We start from the raw sequence: 24907 nt of genomic DNA on the forward strand, positions 1-24907 counted from the left end.
TGGTATGATATTTTACTAAATACATATCATAAGAGATCCACTGACATCTTTTTGGGGGGGATTTTGTTTCTGTTTTTCTTCTTTTTGGAGGAGAGACTCATGTGTTTATTTTGCCTAAGTATACCTTCAGAAGCATGCTGCTCTTTGTACAAACACTTTCATACACACTAATATATATATCTATCACATGTATATTCTAGATCCACACACAAAGCAGCATAGAGAATTCCCAGAAAGCAATATCCATGCAACAATGAAAGATGTGTGGCTATGAGTAAGGCATTTCTTTATGGACTAATGTGGTGCCTCAGCAAACAGTTTTCATCACAACATGATGACTCTCTATGAGACAACACTAGCAAATCTCCCAGTACTCACAAAGGCATTTTGCTGAGCCCTGCTGGCTGAGGCAACAGTAGTTGGAGGTGGGAATATGGCAAGAATTCTGCAGGCTGAACTCCCTGATGATATCAGATAGACTGTGGCTTGACAAAGTTGGTCCATTTCTTGTATTATCTTGTCTAGATGCTGTGCCACCTTGAGGGTAGGAATTTTTCCTCCAACATCTGTGTGCGTTTGGACCTTACATTAATATTCTTGCTTTCTTCATGTAGATAGGTATCCAAGAATACCCAGGAAGTTCCAAATTTCAAAGAAAAGAGGATACCTTGGCCTAGCTCTGTCAACTAAGGGGACTGACCCCTGGTACTCTTCCTGCTTGCCCCCCCTTTTTTTTCAGCTCTTGTTACTATGGTTCTTGGCAATGCAGATCAGTTATAGTGGCTTATAAAGAACTGAATATGGAATCTCAGCAATGGGGAAGTCATAGTTTTTCTTTCAAAGTTTGAGTAGTTACAGTGTAAGCTACTAATTTGTCTTTGCTCTCTAAGACTAATGTATTTCTTGCCAAATGTGTGATAAATGAAGTTTGGGTGGTATGTGTGTGTGTTTGCTAAATACATTAAAAGTGAGAATTCTTCGTGTACTGCTCCACTATTTTAAAATCTGTTTTTAAAGTCTCAGTTGTAACAGAGCACCGGCTCACTATAATGACAGAGCACTAGCAGATTTCTTCTAAAGCTGAAGAATATGATTATGGCTAACCATTTTAAAGAAATCTTATTAAGAGCATCTTTTCTCCCCCACCCTTCTGATAAGCCTGTTGCCCTAAACGTTAAGCTAAGAGACTTCTGTATGCTAGTGAATTATTTACATTATATGATGACATAAGTATTTGTTTGGCAGCCTACATCAAGCTTCATGAAAGAATTGCCCAAGATTCATGAGATGACTTCTGCATTTTTGCTATATAAAATACCCAAGAGGACAAATCCTTAAAGTGCACACGAGGGTTTTCAGGGTTACTTAAACCTTACCTGGTTGGAATTTAATCCCCTACCCACAGCCCAGGGGCCAAAATGACACAAACAGGGGACGGCTGGCATCAGGAGGTACCCGACAAGCTGCTCCATTTAGCATCATCTAAATCCTCTTTAATATGATTAACATCTAATATTTCTCTCTTTGTGAATCATATCCACTTCCAGCCAGGCCACCTCTCCTTTATCTGCAGTGTCTATTTTAAGACTGCCTCACTGCAAGGAGTATGGGGCCCGGGCAGGAATTTTGTCACTTCTCATGTGACTTCGGACAGTTATCGGACTATTCTGGATCTGATTCCTCCTTCAGTGAAAAGGAGGGAAGAAAGTAGGACCATGCAGTGAGCCCTACCCCTTCTACTCACACACTCACGCATCCATATGTACACGCGCATACCCACCATCACACATAATCCTAATATCACGAAATTGTTTTTCATTTAGCCTCTCTGTCTGGCTCATTTACTGACAAAAGTTTCAGATAAGGTGAGCCCTTCTTTTCCGTGCCTTTGTGCATGGAGGTCACTGCTTAAGTGAGATGCTTAAAAAGCCACCGTTCTTATCGTGGTAGCTTTGCTCGTGTGGGCGGTGGCTGAGAGCCAAAAGTAGATCCGGCACCTTCAGCTGAATACCTCCACTGATATTGTGTGCACGGCTTTACTTTTGTGTTTAAGTTTCTCCTCTTCAGGTCAAGTAAAATGAACCTATAGTTTAAGTATTAGCAAGTGAAGAGGATGGCAAAATGGAGAACTATACACTTTGTTTCTTTTTAACATTTTTAAACAGAGCTAAAACATGGTAGAGGGACTTTGAAGCTACGTTTACTCGATGCCCCAAGATCCAGTCGATTCCAAGGAATTGTGTCACCCAGCTTAGTAGTAGCCGGTCAAACAATAAAATGTCTTATTGATTGTATTCCCAGATTTCTCAATCAGTTGTTGGGAGCAATAATAAAATAGCTAACATTTATTGACTGTTTACTAATGTTCTAGGCACTCTTCTAAGTGTTTTACCAAAATAGGGCTTATTTAATGTGGGTAATAGTAATGACAGTGATACTAATATAATAACAAGAAAAACTTCAGTTTGTCCAAAGCTTTACTATTCTTCAAGTTAGATTATTCTAACTGGGCAGACGCAGATCGAGCCAGGGAGAGAGAAGGGAGTTTGACGTCTCTTCACTACTACTTTGTTCCTTCTTTCTCTTCTCTACACCTTGTCTTCTCTCAGCCTTCTACTCCATCTCTGCCTCTGTCATAAGGTTGCTAGTGGCACCTCTGTCACTGCTTAGCACCACCCCCGTCCAGCCCCTGTTGCTGATGGCTCTCAAGGCTAGAGAGGCTGCTGACCCCTGGCCTACAGGAAAATAAAGCAGATGGGGAAGGTTTATCAGCAGGAAAGAGGGAGTGTCTTGCCTCGCTCTCCTCTCCTAGACCCTGCCTTTCCTTTATGAGTCAGGACCTTCTAAGTGGCAGGAGAGCTTGTTCTGCCTTTTGTATCAGTTTACACAATTGCCAGAATTCTTGGCACAGTGTGCAGACTTAGGATGGTGAGCCTTTGAGAAGACCCAAGGGATGTGGAAGAAGACACCGAAGGGGAAAAATATGAAATGCACTTTTAGTTTGTGCTAAAGGGCGGAAGCTTGGCCATATCATACCGGGTGGGGCGTCTTGCTTCTGCGCATGAGTGTGTGAGGCACGCAGGAGAGGGGTGTGTAATTATGGGCTGTATCCTTCATTCCTGCTCCTCACATTTAATGAGATTGGCAACAATAAATTTGTCTTTCCAGGTGTGATGGTATATATTTCTATGCTTCATTCTCGCTTCACTTTGAAGAGCTTCCAAAAAAAATTTTATGGGCAGAGAAAGGAAGTTTGGGATTCCTTCCCAGTTTTTAAATCATACTGATACTTGTGACTTTAGGGGCATATGAGTTGGATTTTATCGCTTTTGTTGTTTTCCTCACAACTGTGGCAGGAAAAGAAGATGATGATCACTGTCAGTTTCTGAGGCTGGTTTACCTGTTTTGCAAAGAACTCTACCGAGACAACTAACTTGTGTAACTCACAAAGGTTAATTGCACAACTTAAGGAGCCAAAAGACATAGCACCCTAGGTTGGACTGCATTACCTAGGTTGACCTCTCTATATGGTGCAGCTGCAAAAGGCAGAATCATCCAAAGGTCAGAGGGCTTGGTACGGCCTGAGTGTAGGTTGAGAAAAGAATGTGCCAGATTCCTTCATCCAGGCACACTGAGCTCTCTTTCTCATTCCCGGGTACTGGGAGGTACTGTTTCCCACGCCATGGTAAGCCACGCATCCCTCCTGGGCCCCTCAGTGGCTAGTGATTTACCTGTAGGCAGGGTGTAAGTTTCCAGTAAGAATGACAGATCTCCCTTATCCTCGCTAAAGGCCCAGGTTTGGGGATGGAAGGCTTCAAAATAAATTGAATGGGGAACTTGATTCACTCATTAGTGGCCTTATGAATGCCATTTTCTAAGATATTAATACCTCACTGGGCAGATGCTCTATCTTAGAGACTGTGGGTTTGACATTTTTCTGGGTGACACATGACAGGGAAGAAGGATACTTCCGCACACCTTTGAATGTGTTTTCTTACTTTCCTCTTGGAAATAGAAAATAAAAAAGCAACACCCCACCCCCACCACACACACACTAACACATATACACTTGCTGAATGTGTTCCTGCCCCATACCTAACCTCTTCTCAACCTACTCCCACTTTCAACAGAACCCACATTTCAGAAGATTTAATATATTTGGAAGACTTTCATTCGCATTGTCATCTCTTTAAAGAAAAATGAGGACAGGTGGATTTAGGAAGCGCTTCCCTCTGCTCCAAATAGATACTTAAATATGAGTGATCGTTTAGAAAACTGGCACATGAGTGAAAGCCTTTCACTGCTGTTGCAGTCTTTTGGCCTCAAAGCTGCTGAGCCGTTTAAATAGTCACATAACACATTCTTGGTGGGTGGCGAGGAGGAAAAGAAACCCTTACCATTTCTTCCCTTGCCAGTCCCACCGTTGACAAGCCAAATTGATCTTTTAAGAGACCAAATGAATGTTCTCTAAATATATGTACACACATGGCTGCCTGGAAACATATTCCTTCTACAGAATGATTGCCTGAAATTTGAAGGAGAGCACAGTAAAGACACCAGGTTGGAAGTGGGGTTGAAGGGCTAGGGGGTGGAGTGGAGGTAGAATTCTGTGTGTGCATGAGGCTTCATTTTTGTACTGCTCTCCTTTTGGGATTCAAGGTGTTCATCAGTATAATGAAGCGGGCCCATTGATTTATCATCTATTTGGTAATGTCATTGCATTTTTAGCTCCCTGTGTCTTTTTTGTCATTGGGTTACATTCAAGCACAGTAAGATCAACTTTAAAACCTCCTTACTCAACAGCTTTATTAGTTATAGCATTCCATGACCTTTCTCAACATTCTTAAAGAAAAAGATACAGTGTAATGTCGCTTTACTTTGCTTATTGTCCTTTGTTGGGGTGAACAAAGCATTTTCTACAGTGGCTATATCACATAATTATACAGCTTTCAATAGCAGTGTCTTGGCACATATCAAAGTTCAGAGGAGCCTTTAGAAAAAAAAAAAGATGTTTTGTGGCAGCCTAGGGAGGGTCTCATCTTTCCTTCAGAAAATAGTTCAAGGCTCTTCTGTCAAGCTTCCCTACTTAGAGCTTTTTCTCCTCCTGCTTCATAAAGTTTAAAGGGGATTCAGTGGAGTTCTATGATCTATTTCCTTTGAAAGATTGTTCCTCGGCACAGAGAGGCCCTTTGACTTCAAGAGTTCACAGATTCATGTCTTTAGGTATCATATGTCTGACCTTATCAGTTACTCCATTTAATGTAGGAGAAAAAGTCTCAACTCTTTGTGTTTGTCTGTTTTGCCTCTGTGAAATGATTTGGTGAAAAGACCATCCTTTTTAACACACCACTGAGAGGCCGTTTCTGACTGTAACCTACCCTGTGGCTTTTCTCTCTTTAAAAAAAAAAAATCGTCCTTGTGTTTTGTGTATGGATGAGTTCACAGTGAGAATAGAATTATACAAGGGCAGGCGCACACACAAAAAAATCTTTGCTTTCCTCCCTCACCTCCCGCACGCCCCCCCTAAATGATCTATTGGCTCTCTCGGCGGCTGTACCCCAACAGGCGAAGCCATTTAGCAAACACAGAGGTAGCGGCTGTGGTGCTGGGACAGTGGTGGGTTTTCCCTTGCTTCGACCTACCCCTAAGGCCTTCATAATTAATTGTCCTTCAGCGATGAGGAAAGTTCAGAAACAGTGTGTGGAGTGATGCCTATTGTCTGATATTCAGTTCTCCTTGCCTCGGTTCTTTTTCTTCATCCCACAAAGGGTTATCAATGGGAGAAAGAGAGCAAGTTCTCTTCTGAGAGCCGCTGGTGGTGGCTGTAGCTTTCAGTGGGATGTATCATTGTGTTCAGCCCATCCTGGATTAAATGTCTGAAGAAGTTCTAACAACCTTTTGAAAGACAGCCTGTTTATTTCGCCTAGATAAAACAAATTCATTTAGCAAACCAAAGCTTGTGTGAAGTTGGCGATCCCTTTTCACATGGCAGATAACATTTTACATCAAATTTCTTCATTTCCCCCCTCCCCCCAGGATGTTATTTAACTTTAACTGTTTGGTCCTTTGTCAGTCACAGGGCAGAAATTTTAATAACTATTCACTCATTGCTCTTAAATACATCAATATTAATTTACAACAATAATTTTTTTGCAGACATCCTTTCTGATGAAGCATAGAAGTTTAATACTTGAAAGTAGATACTTAGTTTAAAAATATTGTTTCTCCTTCAATGAGTGCCTTCAGCCAATCTTCAATTCTATCTTGTAAGATGATGTGAAACAAATGCATTTTGTCTCCCTGCACCCCCCAATTTTTGGCTGAGACACAAAATAAAGATTCAATGTGGAGATAGCTATTTGAGAAGGGTAGGAAAAAGAAAACCGTCTATTAATGATCATTATACTACTGTTCCTGTTAAATAGGGTGAAGCCAAGAAAAACAAATATAATCGTTCTTCCGAGGAGCAGTTGAACTAGCAAATCACAGAGGTTTAAAATAACTACATTGTAGTGTTCATGGCAACTTCAAGACTGAAGGGAACCACATTTAAAGGCAATCTCTGTGTCTCTTACAGCGGTTTCTTTGGAGGAAGCGACCAACAGGATGGCCAGAATCGATTCTGCCCCCTTTGCTCTTTGAAAACAATTTCACAACAGACCTTTTGGTATTTAAAGAGAACCCGTATATGGAAGTTGACACAACTAATATAGTCATACCAAAAAGGGGGTCATAAAAAATTAAAGTTCTTCTTATGAATCTTTCATGAGAAGCAATGAAAAGGGACACTAGTGTAGCCAAGTTCTTTGTGCTACAAGCTCTTCTTCCGGGCTCTGAGCTATTGTTCTTTCAGCTCCTCAAACAGACTTTCACTTTCAAACTGACAAAAGTCACTTAAAAGCCAGACAGCTGTACTAACACACCCACCTTACTGAGCAAGAGCCACTGGCAGGTGACAAGGCCTGCTGAGAGACCTTGTTGAAAATGGGCAGGGGTGACTTTCTCATGCCTTAACGTTGCTTTTGCACTGACTTTGAGATGGCCCATTGACTGCTCATTTGTGTCCCCCCCACCCCAAAATAGGCTCCCCGAGATATGTTGTGCATTTTCTTTGCAGTGTGCAACACTGACATCCGTGGTCGTATTTCTGCCTTATGCTGGTGTGGCTAGGTACGGTTCTTGGAAGTTTGCGCACTTCTAGCAGAGGACCGGGAGCTTGACTCACAAAACTCCTGCTGCCTCTTTTCCTTTTGCCCCTCCATTCAGTTCAAATCTCACTTAAGCTTTTCAGATTTCTATTGTCTGACTAGGGTGGGACAGAAAACACCCACCAAAGATGGGTGCAAACCTCACCTTCGAATTTAAGATCTAGGCAGAGATTGTTAGGTAGGTAGTCCTGCCTGTATCCCGACCCCCAGGGCAGCAGCCGTCGTGGGCCGTGGGAGGCCTCCCTGTGTGCGCATTACAGGCCTCCCCTCCCCTGTCACCTTGTGTACAGTCTGGTCTGTGACACTGATGGTGATTATGTCATTATTTTGCTCTGGGGGCCCTGGCACATCTGCAGAGCCCAAGCACATCTTCTTTGTTGCGTTGGCAAATGTCCCACACCGCAAATGCTTCATTAGCCCTGCTGCCGGCCTCCTTGCCAGACGCCTGTGCCCAAATCCCAGCTTCTTTTTGCTCCGTTCTTTTGTGTAGCTGATGATCATGTATTCATCTTCCTGGTTCTTCCCCATTTTCCTCGACTTCTGAACTCCAGATGTCCCAGTTTTCTTGCCCAAATCACTCCAAAGTCTACAATGAGAAACGAAGTGACTCTTTACCCTTGAATCCTTCCCCACTCCTGACCACCTTTCCAACTTTTTTTCCCCCAAATGAATAGTGACTTTGAATAGCTCCCCGCCATGAAGACTAACGTTTTCAAACTTGCAATTTGAAAAGACACCCAGTGATTGCTTCCAGTTTATGATGAGAGACAGGGTTAGAATGCATTCGGCGTTATCAGATGTTGCTTACTATCTGTGTACCTTCCTCCTCCGTCCCTACCTCTGCCCCCCTCACTATTTTCTTGGCTCCTTTATTTGCATCTGTGTATTGCCACATTTTACCAATTTTCTGACAGCACTTTGAAATGTGAGTACAGAAAATACTCTTCATGCCTCGCTGTGCATGACAGTCTTCTGAAGGTTCCTTTCTCTAAGTGAATCTTCATCTCCACTCTACCCTCTCCCAAAACCACTGCCTCCTCCTTCTGCCCCAGCCCTCAACAATGACCTATTATTAGATACTTAAAGTGATTAACACTTGGCTGTTTTGGAAACAGCTAAAACACGTCTCTCTCCAAAGTTTTATTCTATATATCTAACAGAGCCACAGCTTTTGTGAAGGGGTGCTGGTTTCTACATCAGCTGCAGTAAATTTTAGAGCTTAATATCTTGGGTTGTGGTGGGTACTACATAATTGGTATGTTTAATTTCCCCTTAAATTTGAATTAATTGATCTGTGTTAGCATATTATGAGCAGCTTTTCCAATAGAGTTTAACTAGTTTTTAAATTCTCTAACTACTGCAGCATAAAATGATTTAAATGCCTCCATCTTTGAGCAAACTGTAAGATTTTAGTTTTCAGGTGTAGTTGAAGGAGTTAAGTGTATATTTTATGGAAATCATGGTCAGATCCCTGCCATGAACTACTGTAATTTGAAATTCAAGACAAAGACTCTATTAAGGATTAAAGAAAACTTCCTCGGAGGAATGAGTTGCCACATTGTACCAGGTTGCTGAAATTTTCAAATACCTATCAAAGAGGGGCACAAGAATATGCATGTTATAAATATTAGGACCAATGTAGCCAACAAGGTGAGAAGAGAGGTGGTCAGATCAGATGGGTGGGCATTGTCAGCCCTGGGCAGGAAGCATATTGGGAGAGGCTGGTACCTGTCATTGGATCATTTTTCAAAAGGCTCAAGATGTATCCAAAATATTCCTAAAGTCCCAGTTGCTCACCATTATGGTTTTATCACCCATGAGTTTACTTAAACCTTTTTTAAACTTAACCTCATTCTCAGAATATACCACTCCTTAAGATAATAATTCTCTAAGTGTATTACCTGCTGGGAAAATATTATCTTCTTTTTATGGCTCTAAAAGTGATTCCCCTAGAACTCCACAGGGATATTCCTTGTTATAATATACTGGGATTTGTGAACAGGGTTGTATCCATATTCTCCATTTCCTTTCTGATTTTATAGACTTTGATCATTACTCCCTCTTAATCTTCATCTCCCCAGATTAAGGAGCTCTAATCCTTTTTAAAAGCCTAATCTCATACAGTAAGTGGGCTGCCCCGGATCATTTTAGCTGCCCTGCTGTAATGCGCTTCCAGCCTGACTGTGTTCTTCTGAGGGACAGTTACAGTTACTAACTCACAAGGCAGAACTCCAGGTGTGGGTGGTCACGCCACAGTTTGGTGATGGTGCCTCATGCACACCCAATGTGACTTTTTTGATTACCCCAAAAGTTTATCCTCAGAAGTTGGAATTCTTGAGTTGGAGCTCAGTAGTGCTTATTGGTTAAAATGATCCTATGAGACCAGCTGATCAGACTCTTGGCAAGTACTCTGGCAAATATGATTGTGTCTATAGGACATACCCAGTCAAATAGAAAATAGGCAGATCCACCCTGCCCTGCGGATGTTTTCAGTGTTCTTGTAGATCAAGCATTGGGGTATTTGACGTCATGAGGAAATAGCCTTAGTCTTGAACTTGAGTCTATAATAATGACAACTCTGGGGGAAAGCTCCAGTTTCTGCTTTATTTGATACTATTCTCAGGCAGGCAATGAAATGTTCACCTGCAAGTAGTCAATATTTTATATAAAAGCATCCCCTTGAAATCTTACAAAGAAAATGCTTTGGGGAGTCTTTCCACTGTCAGTGGTCCTGGATCAATACCGATGTAGAACTTACAGCATGGACTTTCCAGCCAGGCCCTGGGATCAAATCCCAGCTCTGCTGCTTTGTAGCAGTGAAATCCTGGCAAGTGTCTTACCCTGCCTGTACTTCAGTTTCCTTGTCTGTAAAATAGGGTATGTAACAGTGCCTTCTTCAAGAGTGTTGTGAGAATTAAATGAATCTACACAAGTGTATTAGCACAAAGTAAGTGCTGTATAAGCATTCACATTTATTCATTTGCAGAGCCAAGTAAATGTTACCTTATTGCTGTGACATCTGCAAGGCAACTATTGCACCATTTCCTGCTGACCCTAAATAGGAAAGTAAACAAACGGGCAATGAGGGAGCTCTCATCAGAATTGGGACAAATATTCAATGTAATTCTGGTTTTTACAAGAGCAAGTGTTCCTGCTCTGAATGTGGCTGAAAAGACGACACTAGCCTGAAACAGCTCTAGGACTCTGGGGTCATCTGTTCCAGATGAGAAGGACACGATGCGATGCCGGAGGTGGTGGAAGGAGTGCTGGCCTGGAGGGTCTGGCTCTGGCCACACCTGCCTCATTGGGGTCTACTGTGCTCACCTTTTGAAAAGTGTTAAGATTAAATTCAAGAGTTTCATTCTAGCTCTGAAATTTTGTGACTCTAGAGTAGAGGGGCATTCTGCATCCTCTAAATAAAGTCTCTTTTGAGTCTTGGTCATGATGCAAAGCTTTAAGCGGTGAGTATAGAGGCCCTTGGAATCCAGATGGCTTCCATGTGGGGCCCCTTCTACCCTGGTGACTCTGCTGCAGCTTAATTATCTCAGTCAAAATCTCCAGGGCGCCCATTTTCGTTTTCTCCCAAGGCCCTATTTGCAGATCTAAATCTCAACAGTGCCCTTGGAGACATGGAAATTCCCTTATTGGGATTATAGAGACTAATTTTTCAAATTCATAAACAATTTATTGACTGAATTGGCACTATCATTAGACTTGCTGCTCACTTTATTTGTTGCCTTGGCCGGGGTGGCCAAACAATGAGGAAATTTATCAGAGAAACCCTCGTGCCACTGGGTTTTCTCGTAGGTAGTATGGACCTGAACAAACTAAGTGTCCCCACACACGTTCCATGCAGGCCTCAATACAGGCTATCAGCATTTATAATATGCATTAACCTCTATATAATGTATATCTTCTCTCAGAGCAGAATTGGCTGCATTTTTTTTATTCTTTTTTTATTATTATTTTTTTGAGACACAGAGTCTTGCACTGTTGCTCGAGCTGGAGTACAGTGGTGTGATTGGTGTGATCTCAGCTCACCCCAACCTCCACCTCTTGGACTCTAGTGATTCTCCTGCCTCAGCCTCCCAAGTAGCTGGGATTACAGGTGTGCGTCACCATGCCCGGCCAGAATTGTCAGTTTTAGATTATATGACTACCTTCCCTACTAAGCCTGCTTGGTAGTGTTTGCAAAAGCAACGCCACTCTTTTCTTTAAATATTCCCCAAATGATAGTAATCTAGATCATAAAAGTCTTTTCCTTTGGGATTGTTTTGTATGTGTGAGAGTTTGTGCTTGGGAGGTATTGAGTCCTCATACAAGCCATTTAGATGTGTATTCTTCATATTTCTTACGGCAATTGCGTCTAAGTTCTGTTTTCTTAAGGCTACTATAACATTGTAAATTAGAATGTGATGCTAAAACTGACTTCTAGTAAAAGCTAATGTATTCCCTGAGAACAAGTAAATACTTGGGCAGGGAAGGATGGTTTGAGTAGAGGTGAAAACAGAGAAATGTCAGGAAGCTGAACGTATGTAGAAGAAGGTGAAAGGTCATGATTTCAAGGCCACTGTGTTTCCTTTCATTTAGAGCATCCATTTTTAAAGATTTATCATTTTCAGTGACCTGAAGGCATACAAGATAATCTGTGTGTAGATACCTGAAACTGCCTTTCAACAGGGCCAATCCTAGGTATTGACAGCATCCTAGGTTGTCACACCCTAAACATTACTTCAAGTCCCATTAGGTAGGAGTCTTGTGGACTTCCAAAAGTCCATTCTGCAATCTGCCTGCCTTTTCAATCTATTTACCTGTCTTTCAAAAGGAATTCCAAAGCCGTTCACAAGCTCTTAAGTAGCTTTTGAAATACAGCCCATCCTTAGTTTTCCAAAGGGTGATTGCAGAGGAAAGACCAATAGAATTCCCTGGAAATTCAGAACAGAATTTCTCTGACAGAACAAAGATCTTGCAGTCAAAACCAAGGGATGGGATTGAGGCCAATAATCCCCATCCTTTCCTAAAGCAACTTGGATATTATTTAGGGTGTCATAAACTATTGCTAGCAGAGTGCCAGCATCCCCCACGAACTGGTGTTCTCTGAAGCTCTGTCTGATTTCCTACCATGTGTATCACAAGCACTTTCTTTACTGTTTTCTATGAGCAATCTCGTTCTCATCGCAACCTGCCTGAACCCCACTTCCTAACAGCTTCTCCCTAGGCTCCTTACTCACATTGCTCCATCGATAGCAACAGAGGGCACACAGACTGGTTTTAATATTAGCCTAAGCAAAGCTTAATTATGAAGGTAAAGCTGTGGCAGAAAACAATCACGTAATACATTCTCGAACGAAACAGGAGTAACTGTGGATTATCTGTGCCCCAGCTTCCCTTCATGCAATATTGGAGTGTTTGTGCTATGTTGTTTTTGGATAATGTCCCATCCAAGAATGGCACCAAGCTTGGCCCTGCTTCTTTTACCACCTCACCCAGTAATTGTAGCAAAAGTTAAACTTCAAGGACTGTCAACTTGTCTTGAACTCAGACACCAATGGCACCAAATTTATGAGGCTGACTTAAAGGGAAATTTGTTAACACTACAAAGTGACTGGCATGTGATTGCAGGGCTTATTTTTCCATCTGAGTATTGAGCTGATTTGTCAGATGTGTCATGAAGCAGGGATACATTCCTCTGTTTAGCACATTTAAATATGCACTGGTAGGAAAGTTCCCAATTAAAAGTTCCTAATCCGAAAAGGGTAAGACTGAAGTCTTCCTGGTCCTTGACCACCACGTATGTGGTTTATTAAATCTATTCCCATAGACATGGGCAACCTTAACTCCATCGGGGAAATGGTGTGGCATTGCAGGTCGAATTCAAGTGAATCAATCGAACTATCCTGCAAGAACTGGTGTGCTCACCCAGTGAGGCACCTAGGATCAGTGCAGAATGAAAGACCATTAGGCCTCTAGAAAAGCTGTTAACCCTCAAGTTTGGCTAAAAGCAGGGGCTGGCAAAGTATGGCCTATGGGCAGAGCTGCCCCTCAATCTGTTTTTATGGCCCCAAGCTAAGAATGACTTAAGTTTTAAAACAGTTGTAAAAAAGAGGAAGAATAACCAACCTAGACCAAATATGGCCCACAGAGCCTATGTATTTATTATCTAGCCCTTTACTGACAAATTTTGCTGACCACTGGCTGAAGGTTTTTTCTCTTTTGTGAGACATGAACTCTCTGAGATTCCTTCTAGTTCTCAAGTTCCAAAATTCTGTGATTCCTTTTTTTTTTTTTTTTGAGACGGAGTTTCACTCTGTCGCCCAGGCTGGAGTGCAGTGGCGTGATCTCGGCTCACTGCAACCTCCGCCTCTTGGGTTCAAGCAATTCTCTGCCTCAGCCTCCTGAATAGCTGGGATTGCAGGTGCCCCCCACCATGCCCAGCTAATTTTTTGTCTTTTTAGTAGAGACGGGGTTTCACCATCTTGGCAAGGTTGGTATTGAACTCTGACCTCGTGATTCACCCGCCTCAGCTTCCCAAAGTGCTGGGATTACAGGCGTGAGCCACCGCGCCCGGCCAATTCTATGATTCTTTGATGGAATATTCTTGGTTCAGCTCTTACCTGAACAGCCTACCAGATGAGCAATTTCTGCACAGTGCTTCCAGTTGTTTTTAAGATCTTAAGAGTTTCTGTGTAGTATCTCAGGGGGAGAGAAAGAGGTATTAGGTTTTAGTTTTTGATGCTTTTTCCTTGATTTTGTTTGCATATTTGTCTGTTTGTTTAAACTTGGAATCACTTTTTAAGACCTATGTAGAGTTTGGGAGAGAAGGAAAATTTACTTCATTACAACCAATAATGTGACAATTATGTTTTCTAACATGTATAACACCAAAACTTCCATGTGTGAGCAAATAAACTTGCCGCTTTAAGCACGTTCACTGACCAAATTTCAGCCCCACACAGCAATTTTGATAGTCTCTCATAGACATTTGTCATTCTGCTCCTAGAAAGCTAGTGCTATCTTTTACTAGGGCTATGGAAGAGATGGTTTTATTTACCTTGATCTCTACATGCAGAATTGCCAATGGAATACTTACATAATTTCAAATGTATGCACAATTGATTAAACGTAGAATAGAAGGTGTTAAGATTTTCTTTTCTATTACCTGAAAGTCACAACTATTCGAAATGTTCAACTCTAGCACATTGTTGATAATTGTATAATATTTTAACAACACCCATGTTATCAGCATCATAATGTTGTAGAAATTTTATTGTGAATTTTGTATTTTCTAAATACTCACTCTTAAAAGACAAAGACTCAAATTCAGGTAGAAAAACAAAGAAGATACTTCGGGTGTATCTCTGCCCTTCATTCATGCTGTGGTCAGAGAAGTCTGTATGAGGGGTCTGGCCAATAGCAGCCCCCCCGGATCCCCACACTGCAGACCAAAAGTCAGTTCCTGTGATGCTTTTCCGTGGAGTTTCCCTGTCCATTCAAGATAGATCCTTAACCTCCCTCCTTGGCAGTTTCCATGTGACTCTTCATTCTTTTTATTACATTTCCTCCAGGGGGCCATTTTCACCATGTCATATCTGTTTGCTATGAGCATTTATAAGGGCTGGTGTGGCATTGGAGGATGCCAAGTGGTCTGACTTGGAAGTGTACTGCCACAAGCTCCATGTAGGTGACAGGAGGAGAGACCTGCTTTCCCATTGCCACCTTTTCGGATTATCCCTGCAACTCTTTCCGTCTGGCTGACCAAAACCTTGGGGCTATTGGGTGGTTCATCACTTCAGCTCCTTCCCTAGCCTTTTCCTGGGTTTGCTTCCCCCAATCCCCACACCCCCTCACACATTAACATGACATTGCCTGGTGAGCACAGAACGAGAGCAGCTTCCATCAACTGAAACCTCTGATCCCAAACTCACTAGAGAGTTTGGCTTCGGGATTTTGGCAAGAAGGCCAATTGCCCATCAGGTCAGCATGAATAAAGATTTCTTTCTTCCCATTTTTTTAAAGTCAAGTATCAACCGAAACTGCTCCCAAAGCTCTGTCTCTCAAGACAATTTAACCCCTTTCACCTAAGTACATTTTCTATTCTGAATGCATGATATTTTCTTTTATTCTTTTCATGTGAGATGACCAAGAAATCTACTATATGTAAAATTTGAAAGCCAAATCAATTCTAAACCAGGCTTATCATTTTTAAAGTATGTTTATCCAGCTTTGTAGTAGGAACAAGCAGACTGTTTGAAGGCCACATACTTTTCAAACCCTGGTTGCAACACGTCTACCCCGTTTTGAAACTGTCTTTATCTAGCCGAGAAAACGAAAATCTATTTGACAAAGTGGCACTCTGGCCAGTTTATCTTGCAATATGGCTTTAGCTCACTGAGTCTATTGATTTCCTTAAATTAATGTTTACAGAATGCTACTGAATTTTGCTCAACAGAACATTGTTCTTTCGAAGCTTTATAAAAAAAAAAAAAAAGATACAGACTGTTATTACCATGTGTTCCTTTGTTTAGACCAAGGAAACACAGTTTTTAGGTTTTTTTTTTTCTTTTAAGGCAGCCTTGAACTGTAGCCACTTCCTACAAGCATTTACTTTTCACATATTTAAACAGCAAAACATGTAACTAGAAAGTGGGCCCAAATTGCATGGGTATTAGACGAATCTAATCTTCTGTGTTCCTGAAAGCTGAATACCACCTGGAGCACCAGAGGGAGAGAGACTTTAGTCCTAAGCCCAGATGTTGCTGGAGAACCTTCGTCTGCCTCATTTGGGGTAACTCGGCAGGTACCCGAAAGCAACTTCACAGCCAGTGCTCCTGGATCCTGCTAGTTTTTCCAAACACAAGCATCCTAATAAAATTCAAACACCATTTAGCTGTTTGGGAACTCTAAATATAACATCTTGCCCTTTGACCATGGTGCTCAGTGTTCAATACACAAAACCTAATCTCTAAAGATGATTTTAAAACTGACCTTCCCAGAGAAGTACACGTATCCAGTCAGCTACGAACAGTGCAGAAAACAGGATTTTGACTCATAATTATGAAATGGCTGAAATAAAACTTAGGGAACACAAAGCAACTTTTCTCAACTGGTTGACTCAGCCAACAAACTCACCCAAGCGAACCTCCTCAGAGCACCTCTCAAAACGATGCTTTGCAAACATTTATTAATCATAGTGAATGCATCCCAGGAATTAGGGCTTCTCGTTAAAGGCTCAAACTTGTAAACCACCTTATATTTGGATGATATTTTATGCTTCCCAAAGTGCATTCATGTTTGCTTTTCCATTTGATCCTCTCCTGGAATGAGAGGGCACTGGAATAGAATCTCAGGATTCACCGTGTATAGCATCCTGCACCATTCCTTTTCTTCTGAAGGGCCTGTTAGTCCCCGGCTGTACACACAGGACAAATGCACACATGACTGCAAAGGGAGACCCTCAGTAACTGCATCTTGTGACCATATTTTACAGCTCCATGATTCCTCTTTTCTGCCTCTGGCAGGGGAGTTTAGTGTGAGCGAGACAGTGAAGAGGAGCAGCAATAACGTATCTGTTCTTGCCTTTTCATCTGATAATCTCTATAAGGAGTTACTAAAGCATCTGGGTTTATCCATTTAAGTCTACTCTGTCTGCAGTGTAAGTCCCCAGCTTGTGCCACTGCTGTCAGGAGATGAGTCTCTCCTTGATCAATATTTACTTAACAAACAGCAGGGATGGGAGAGTTTGTTTAGAGGAATCATGCGCACACTAGGGTGAATGAATGCTCGGGAAAGTACTTCAACTGTTTGTCTCCTTCTCTAAGATTTTCGTGTACGTGTGTGTGTACACACGTGCGCTTTGTAACTTCTCCAAAGGCACTTCAAAGTCATCTAGAAAAATACCTCCCTATGTGTGATTGGTACATCATTATACTGTCAAAGAGCTCATGATGCAGATTCAGTTTTTCAAACCCAGCAAAGTTTGATTCTTCTTTTGTGCTCTTACATAGGTTTGGAAAGACTCTTAGGATAAACTAATGCACAAACATCTTCCTTTGACCCCTTTCAGATGAGTGGAAGGAAAAAAAATACAGATGGAAGCAATAAAAGCAGTTTGACAAGGCAACTCTTAACTATGTATTTTTCATGGCATTACCTATATATTTTTAAAGGCCCACAGGGACAAAAAGTAACTTTCTCCAGTTTTTCAGAGCTGCTTACCTAGTTGTCAGCATTAGATATATTTAACTCTAATACTGTATATGAATTCCACGGTGTGAAAATTTAGAGAGTCCTGTTCTTTCAAATTCCCTGAAACAATTGTTTGAAGGCACAAGTCAGCGCCTTCAATGCAGTTGACTTGGAGGCATCTGGGGCTAGATTGAGGGGTTTTGTTTCTGGGTGTGGGGAGGGGCTGGGGGGCGGCTGGGGGAGTTATTTATTTATTTGATTTTGTGAATCGGAGTTGTAAAAGCCATCTGAAATATTCATGCAGAATAGTCTGAGAAGCCCGTTTCTGTTTTATTTACTGCACAGTAGAACAGCCACAGCGGATTAGTTCTACAATACCCGTAACAAAAGCCCAACAGCTGATGCATGTGATGTTAGGAGGTGACAAAACAGTTAAAGTATGCTGCTGGCTACAGGCAAGCAGTCAGCAGATGCAGACAAAAGGGTTTGTGACAAGAATAACTCTCTCTCCAAGGCGAGCAGTGAAGAGTATCCAAAATACCAGTACCCTTTTCTCCTTGACATTGTCTTCTTACAGTCAGCATTTTATTGCCCTTTTATAGTATTTTAAAAAATGGAGGAGAAAGAAGAAGGAAAACCCACATACAACCTAATTCACCAAAATACTAGGCAGGATTGTACTTTCCCATTTGTTAGCCATGCCTGCCAGTACACATGCGTCCTTTTCCATTTCTCCATCGAAGCAAGTTTGAAAAAAAAAAAAAAAATCAGCTGAAAAGATCAACTATAAAGATGATTTCCCTTGATAAGTTTGTAATCTATTGATAGGCTTGATAGGCCATTGGAGCCTTTGGTTATGGGTTGGGGGGTGGGTGGCTAGGGAAAGAAGTCGATGCCCGGTTTGTTTTCTGTCCATTTCAGTGAAGATCATTTCTGTGAAGAAATGAGGCCAGAGGGCCAATTTTTAAAGGGGATTGAGGATGGAGGAGTGTCCATGGAGAACTGAGCAAGGGGCAAGGTTTAGGTTCCCCACAAGAGGCTGATGAATGAGCTTACGGACGGTTCAGAGGTGTGAAAAATCAGCTTCTCTGTCTCCAGAAAATAGGAGAGGCTGTCTTCTTTTTAACCTTTGTAATTCCCCTTCTATTCTCTGTGACATTCATTCAGCTGCCAAGAGCGTTTGGCAAGGTTTGGGCCAGCGAGCACACTTCCAGTGACCGCTAACCTTGGTATGTCCTGACACTTATGATGAGTATCTGCAGGACACAGAAGGCAGGCAGCCTGCTATGTCAGGCTTTTATTATGTACTGCAGAGGCTAGGGACAGTCAGTTTAATAAAACAAATCATCCTTGAAGGTAAAGCAACTAGGAAGAGGAGGAAGACGGGAGAAAAATGTGTCTTTGCCACTCATTCCAATGGAAAAAAAAAAAGAACAGCAAAATAACCACCCACCCAACACACTGTGTGTGTGTGTGTGTGTGTGTGTGTGTGTGCGTGCACACACACACACGCAACCCAGCTGTGGACTGGGCAGACTTGAAAACCTCCTCTCATTTTCCTCATTTCATGGAAGTCCACAAGGCTCTTGTTTGCTCTGAGGAGACTCAAGTACATACCGTGATGAAATTGGTAGAAGCTGATAGCCAGCCCCCTTCAGATTTATGCATATCTTCAAGTACCTCATTACTTTATATTATTCTCCAAATATCAAGGCAAGACCATCTGGGGTGAGGTTCCTAGGTTGGGATGCCTTTTTATCAAAACAAAGTTTCCACTCTCCTCTCCTGAGGAACGCTGGGCAAAGCAGCTCCCACAATAGCCTCAGAGTTCCAGCCAAAGACTTTGGAAGCCTTTTGTTTTTTCCCTGTGGCATGTCCAAAGGCAGGGCCTTCTCCCCTCCTCCGCCAGCACCCCCCCCAGCCGCCTGCATTGTCTTGCATTCCAGTGACTTGATTGACTGTTACCACCTGATGCTGAGGAGATACTCTAGGGTTCATTCTGCAGATTGTTGGGTTCTATTAAAAGAAACCTAGATAAGGGATTACTTGTCACTAAGGGATTTTCTGCAGATGTTTATTGGTGATTGGAAAGCCATTAGGTGTGAAGAGGTGTAGAAAAATATGGGCAACATCATTCTGATAAGACTGATTTCTAAGATGCTCCCACAAAACATCAGAAAATACCCCCTATTATTCTGTTAAACGGAGCTGGGAGTTTTCAAGCAGAGGTAAAGGTCTCTTTTTCCGTGGGAAATGTTTCTATGTGTGGATGAAATTCACTGGCACCCTCTCAGAAGATCAGTTGCTACCCAAAAGTGTGCCTCTGGGAGCCACCAAAGACATGAGTTGCTCCAGTCGTTCAGTATCTCATGACAACTTTCTTTTATCCAGCCCAGTCCATTGTATGAGTATTGCCTCAAAGTAAGCACTGCATTAACTAATCATTTTGTTTGTTCACAAAGAATTCATTTCTTCCCAATAACCAAAGTCTCCTCCAGGGCATCTTTTATAGCATTCCCATTTATTTTGAAGTTACTAGCTTCTCTGTGATTTTTCAAGATTACAGAGGCACAGCTTTTCAAGGTTTTGTTGCCTCATATAAATAGTAGAAATTGCTGAAAAAGCATTAAAAGGGAGCCAGCATCGTTTAATGGAAAGACACCTTACCTCACAGTAATCTCTTCATCTCATCATTTCTTCATCTCATAGAATCTCATGCTTTCTTCATCTATAAAGTGATGATTTCTGAGATCTATTCCAACTCTTTGAATTCTATCTTACTTTACCATTATTTTAAACGTCCTTTTTTTTTTTTATTTTTGAGATGGGGTCTCACTGTCACCCAGGCTGTAGTGCAATGGTGCGACCTCAGCTCACTGCAACCTCCGCCTCCTGGGCTCAAGCCATCCTCTCACCTCCACCTCCCAGTAGCTGGGACCACAGGCGCGTGCCACCACACCCAGCTAATTTTTTGTATTTTTGGTAGAGATGGAGTTTCATCATGTTGCTCAGGCTGAAGCTTCCCTTTTTTAAGTATTAAGTGTTTTTAAAGTATTAAGTAACTGCTACTCTAGAGCAATATGGAGTAAAGCAGAAGGCAAGATCTCACTATGAGCTATTTATCAAATGACTTTGCAAAAGATACTCTGCTGAGGCTCCTTATCTAAAGACACCTTATGATAAGGTGTACATATAAAAGTAGGTAAAAAGTTAAACAGCATCAAGACACAAATGCAAAAGATGATAAAGGACAGCCTATGATTACCACCACAAGAAAGGAATATTTAAAACAGGTTAAAAACCCACTAAAACCCATTAACAAGCATGGCAAACTATAAAAATGATGAAGGGGAGACTGCATACAACCCCCAAAGAAGTTACCTTGTTCTCATGCAAATCCTACAACTATACTTCCCTCCCTCCCCTGGTGCTGATGTTCTAGATGTACTTCTTCTCTCTCCTCTGACAGTCTTGAACAATGCCTGCCCTTCCCCTGTCCCTGGCTCCCCAGACCTCCTGTACAGTTCTTGGCGTGGGCAGGGCTTCCGGCCTTCTCTGGCTTCTCTGGGGCAGCTGCCCTCACCTTCACCCCTCAAAGCTCTCTGCCATGTCATGCTGCATCCCTGAGTGTTCAAGGAACGTAGATTTTTCATTGAGGCTGTATTGCCGATGGCCCATGAAACCACCTTTCTTGAAACGTTTATTTTAATAAATGCCTATGATTGGCCAGGCATGGTGGCTCATGCCTGTAATCCCAGCACTTTGGGAGGCCAAGATAGGCAGATCACCTGAGGTCGGGAGTTTGAGACCAGCCTGGCCAACAAGTTGAAATCCCGTCTCTACTGAAAATACAGAAGTTAGCCAGACTTGCTGGCCTGTGACTGTAATCTCAGCTACTCAGGAGGCTGAGGTAGGAGAGTCTCGTGAACCCAGGAGGCGGAAGTTGCGGTGAGCCGAGATCATGCCACTGCACTCCAGCCTGGGTGACAGAGGAAACTCCATCTCAAATAAATAAATAAATAAATAAATAAATAAATAAATAAATGCCTATGATTATGTTTCTGTAGCATTTGGCTAAAAGCTCCCAATCCAAGGAGTGAGAGTGGGCTTCACTGTTCTCCAGCCACATTCCCTCCCTCCGTAATGCTCATTTGATAAAATGTGGAGGATTATCTTTGGGGGTGGAGGTGACTGTACTAAAACAGATTGCTTCATGAATTTTTATTTGTATAACGTGAGTGGGAGGGCTAAGCTCTCCTCTAACAAATACTCATGTATGCAGGAAATTTGGGAGGAAATAACCCAAAGGCCTGTGGAAAATCCACATGAATTCTCAGCAGAGAATGGCCCTTGGGGTGTATGGGTTTGCACATTCATGGTGGACAAGGCAGTACTTTGAAGGATTTTCCAGGCAACACTGGGAACTATGTCCTAAGAAATGGGCCAGTATGAAAGTCTTTAGGAGGGTCTGCTAAAAATGTAAGCTTAAGACTGGTTGGCCCCAAATGGAGTCCCTTTCATTTTTTCTGCAGAGTTATTACATTTCTTTATAAACAACAATTAACTTGCCATTGGGAACAATGAACTTCTTTGTCCAATTTTAAACGTGAAAAACAGGGATGTCAGGTGATGATTCTGGTTTTCTTTACCAGTTACTACTATTATTAAAAAGTACATTGCACCCAAGGTTGGAAGAAAGAGATGAAACATGTTCAATATTACAATACCTCCTTTTTACTTTGGTAAGTGGCATGTCTGAACTTAGATGAAAAGTCTTTCATCTCTTGTATATGTGTAGATAAATATTGCTATATGTATACCTATGGTACCTTTATGTCCTCATATGTCTGCACTTAATGTAAAAATGAAACTTTACTGGTGTGTAAGTACCCCACTAAAATAAATCTACTAAGTGTCAATGTGTACTTGGAAAATTATGAGTTCATGGATTATTCTGTGATTCTATTGTGTTGGTGTGGGGATAGATAGACCATGCTTTACTCTGAGTAACTTACAAAGAACACTAAATAAGTACATCAGTACTTATTTACTGCTTTCCTTAGTCAAGATATCAGATTATTAAATAAGTAATTAAGCAGTATTTATTACTGCTTTCCTTAGTCAAGATATCAGATTATTAAATAAGTAATTAAGAGAATACACACACATACACACACACAACACACATACATATTAATTGCTGTGGAAGAAAAGCCTTAAGAAATTGGGGTTCTAAAATGAATAGTTGGAAAATGTTTATTTTGAATGATAAGGACCTGAGCAATTTCCTTACCCTCTCTGATCCTCAGTTTTCTATTGTGTACTTGGGATAATAACACCTCTTAGAGAGATTGGGAGAACCAAATGACATAATTCACATTCAGTACATAAAACAGAGTGTGGCAAGTAGTAAATACTCAAAAAAATGTTAGTTTGTATTATTACTATCAGCTGAATAAATCACTCTCTTATGGAGCAATTCTAATTTCAAGGTTAAGTATTTTCTGATGCAATATTTTAGGATCAGTTTTGTGACTTCTTGTTAATGTCATTATTTTACTCCTTTATGTATAGAGAGTACTTTATATTGCAGATTAATATACAACTTAGCATCTGAGTCAACAATCCTCTGAGAAAAACAGATAACTGAGATTTTAGAAGATTTTCTTCATTTAAAGTGTGGGTTTAATTTATAAAGAAGCCTGACTATTTGTTATTCTATTTTGAGAACATATTTTGTTTTCATAATGGCAATCAAAAGGAAATAGGATTCAAATTCTGAAAAATTAATTGGAGACTTTCTTCTGGATAGCATCTATTTAATAAAGTGAGGAATCCCAAAAGTCACATCCCATATTCCTATCCTAATTATCCACAATGAAATCCTAGTTTTTCAATGGACCTGCATGGATCTTTCACACACTCTTCTTAAAACAAAGCTGTCAACCCCACATCACAATGCTGCTATATATAATGACTTTACATAAAAGAATAGAAGCCAGCCATTTTTAGAAAATGCAGGTGCAATGTAAACCCCTTTCTGCAAGACTGAACTTAGCTCAGTTTCCTTGGAATAACTGTAGACTTGAAACTGAAAACTTTATTAATGCCATTGTCTCCTTGTATCAGCAGGTTCCAGAGAGATTCCTGGAAGTTGCTCAGATCACATTACGGGAGTTTTTCAATGCCATTATCGCAGGCAAAGATGTTGATCCTTCCTGGAAGAAGGCCATATACAAGGTCATCTGCAAGCTGGATAGTGAAGTCCCTGAGATTTTCAAATCCCCGAACTGCCTACAAGAGCTGCTTCATGAGTAGAAATTTCGACAACTCTATTTGAATGTATGAAGAGTAGCAGTCCCCTTTGGATGTCCAAGTTATATGTGTCTAGATTTTGATTTCATATATATGTGTATGGGAGGCATGGATATGTTATGAAATCAGCTGGTAATTCCTCCTCATCACCTTTCTCTCATTTTCTTTTGTTTTCCATTGCAAGGGGATGGTCGTTTTCTTTCTGCCTTTAGTTTACTTTTGCCCAAGGCCCTTAACATTTGGACACTTAAAATAGGGTTAATTTTCAGGGAAAAAGAATGTTGGCGTGTGTAAAGTCTCTATTAACAATGAAGGGAATTTGTTAACGATGCATCCACTTGATTGATGACTTATTGCAAATGGCGGTTGGCCGAGGAAAACCCATGACACAGCACAACTCTACAGACAGTGATGTGTCTCTTGTTTTTACTGCTAAGAAGGTCTGAAAATTTAATGAAACCACTTCATACATTTAAGTATTTTGTTTGGTTTGAACTCAATCAGTAGCTTTTCCTTACATGTTTAAAAATAATGCCAGTGACAGATGAGCAGTTCACTTTTCCAAAGTACCCCAAAAGGCCAAATTAAAAAAGAAACATATTCACCAGGCAAACTCTGAAAATAGTACCAGTTTCTTCTGGAGGCAAAGCAATTTTGCACAAAACCAGCTCTGTCAAGATGAGACTGGAAATTCATACCTGGTCTTCTAGTCACCTCTCTAAACTTGACAATAGGTTCTTCTTCATAAGTGAGCTTACATCATTCTTCATAAAGAAAAATCCTATAACTTGTTATCATTTTGCTTCAGATACTAAAAGGCACTAAGTTTCAAATTTACACTGCTCAACTTTATTTATATGCTTAAAAGGATTCTGTTTACTTAATACTTTTTTCCCCTAAAATACTATTTTCTGAATACTTTCTTCCAGTAAGGAATAAAGGAAAGCCCAACTTGGCCATAAAATTCTTGCCCACACTAGAAGTTTGTTGACAGCTGTTAGCTGACTTGATCTTCATCTCCTAAGAGGAACACATACATTTTCACATGCAATGCCACACTCTCCTGATGGGTATTCAAAGTGGTGACAGTCTAACTCAGTGTTTCTTTATTTTAGGTATAACATTTTAAAACAATTGATAATGCCTCTTTCAATTCAGAAGCTAGTATTGACCAAAATGTGAGAAGAGTGTATAGCATA

General features: G+C 41.1%; 1 protein-coding gene across 2 annotated transcripts in view; it reads left to right on the top strand.

Moving 5' to 3' along the window:
- The window catches only part of PROX1 (prospero homeobox 1), a 48520-nt gene extending 24200 nt beyond the window's left edge, over nt 1-24320 (top strand). For both annotated transcript variants that reach the window (XM_023203750.2, XM_023203751.2), the window contains exon 5: nt 23526-24320. In XM_023203750.2, the coding sequence (XP_023059518.1) occupies nt 23526-23711 (186 nt within the window). In that variant the 3' untranslated portion in view covers nt 23712-24320. The remainder of the gene's footprint in view (nt 1-23525) is intronic.
- Nucleotides 24321-24907: the final 587 nt, after the last annotated feature.

Source organism: Piliocolobus tephrosceles, chromosome 1, assembly GCF_002776525.5.
Source record: "Piliocolobus tephrosceles isolate RC106 chromosome 1, ASM277652v3, whole genome shotgun sequence".
Taxonomy (NCBI): Eukaryota; Metazoa; Chordata; class Mammalia; order Primates; family Cercopithecidae; genus Piliocolobus; species Piliocolobus tephrosceles.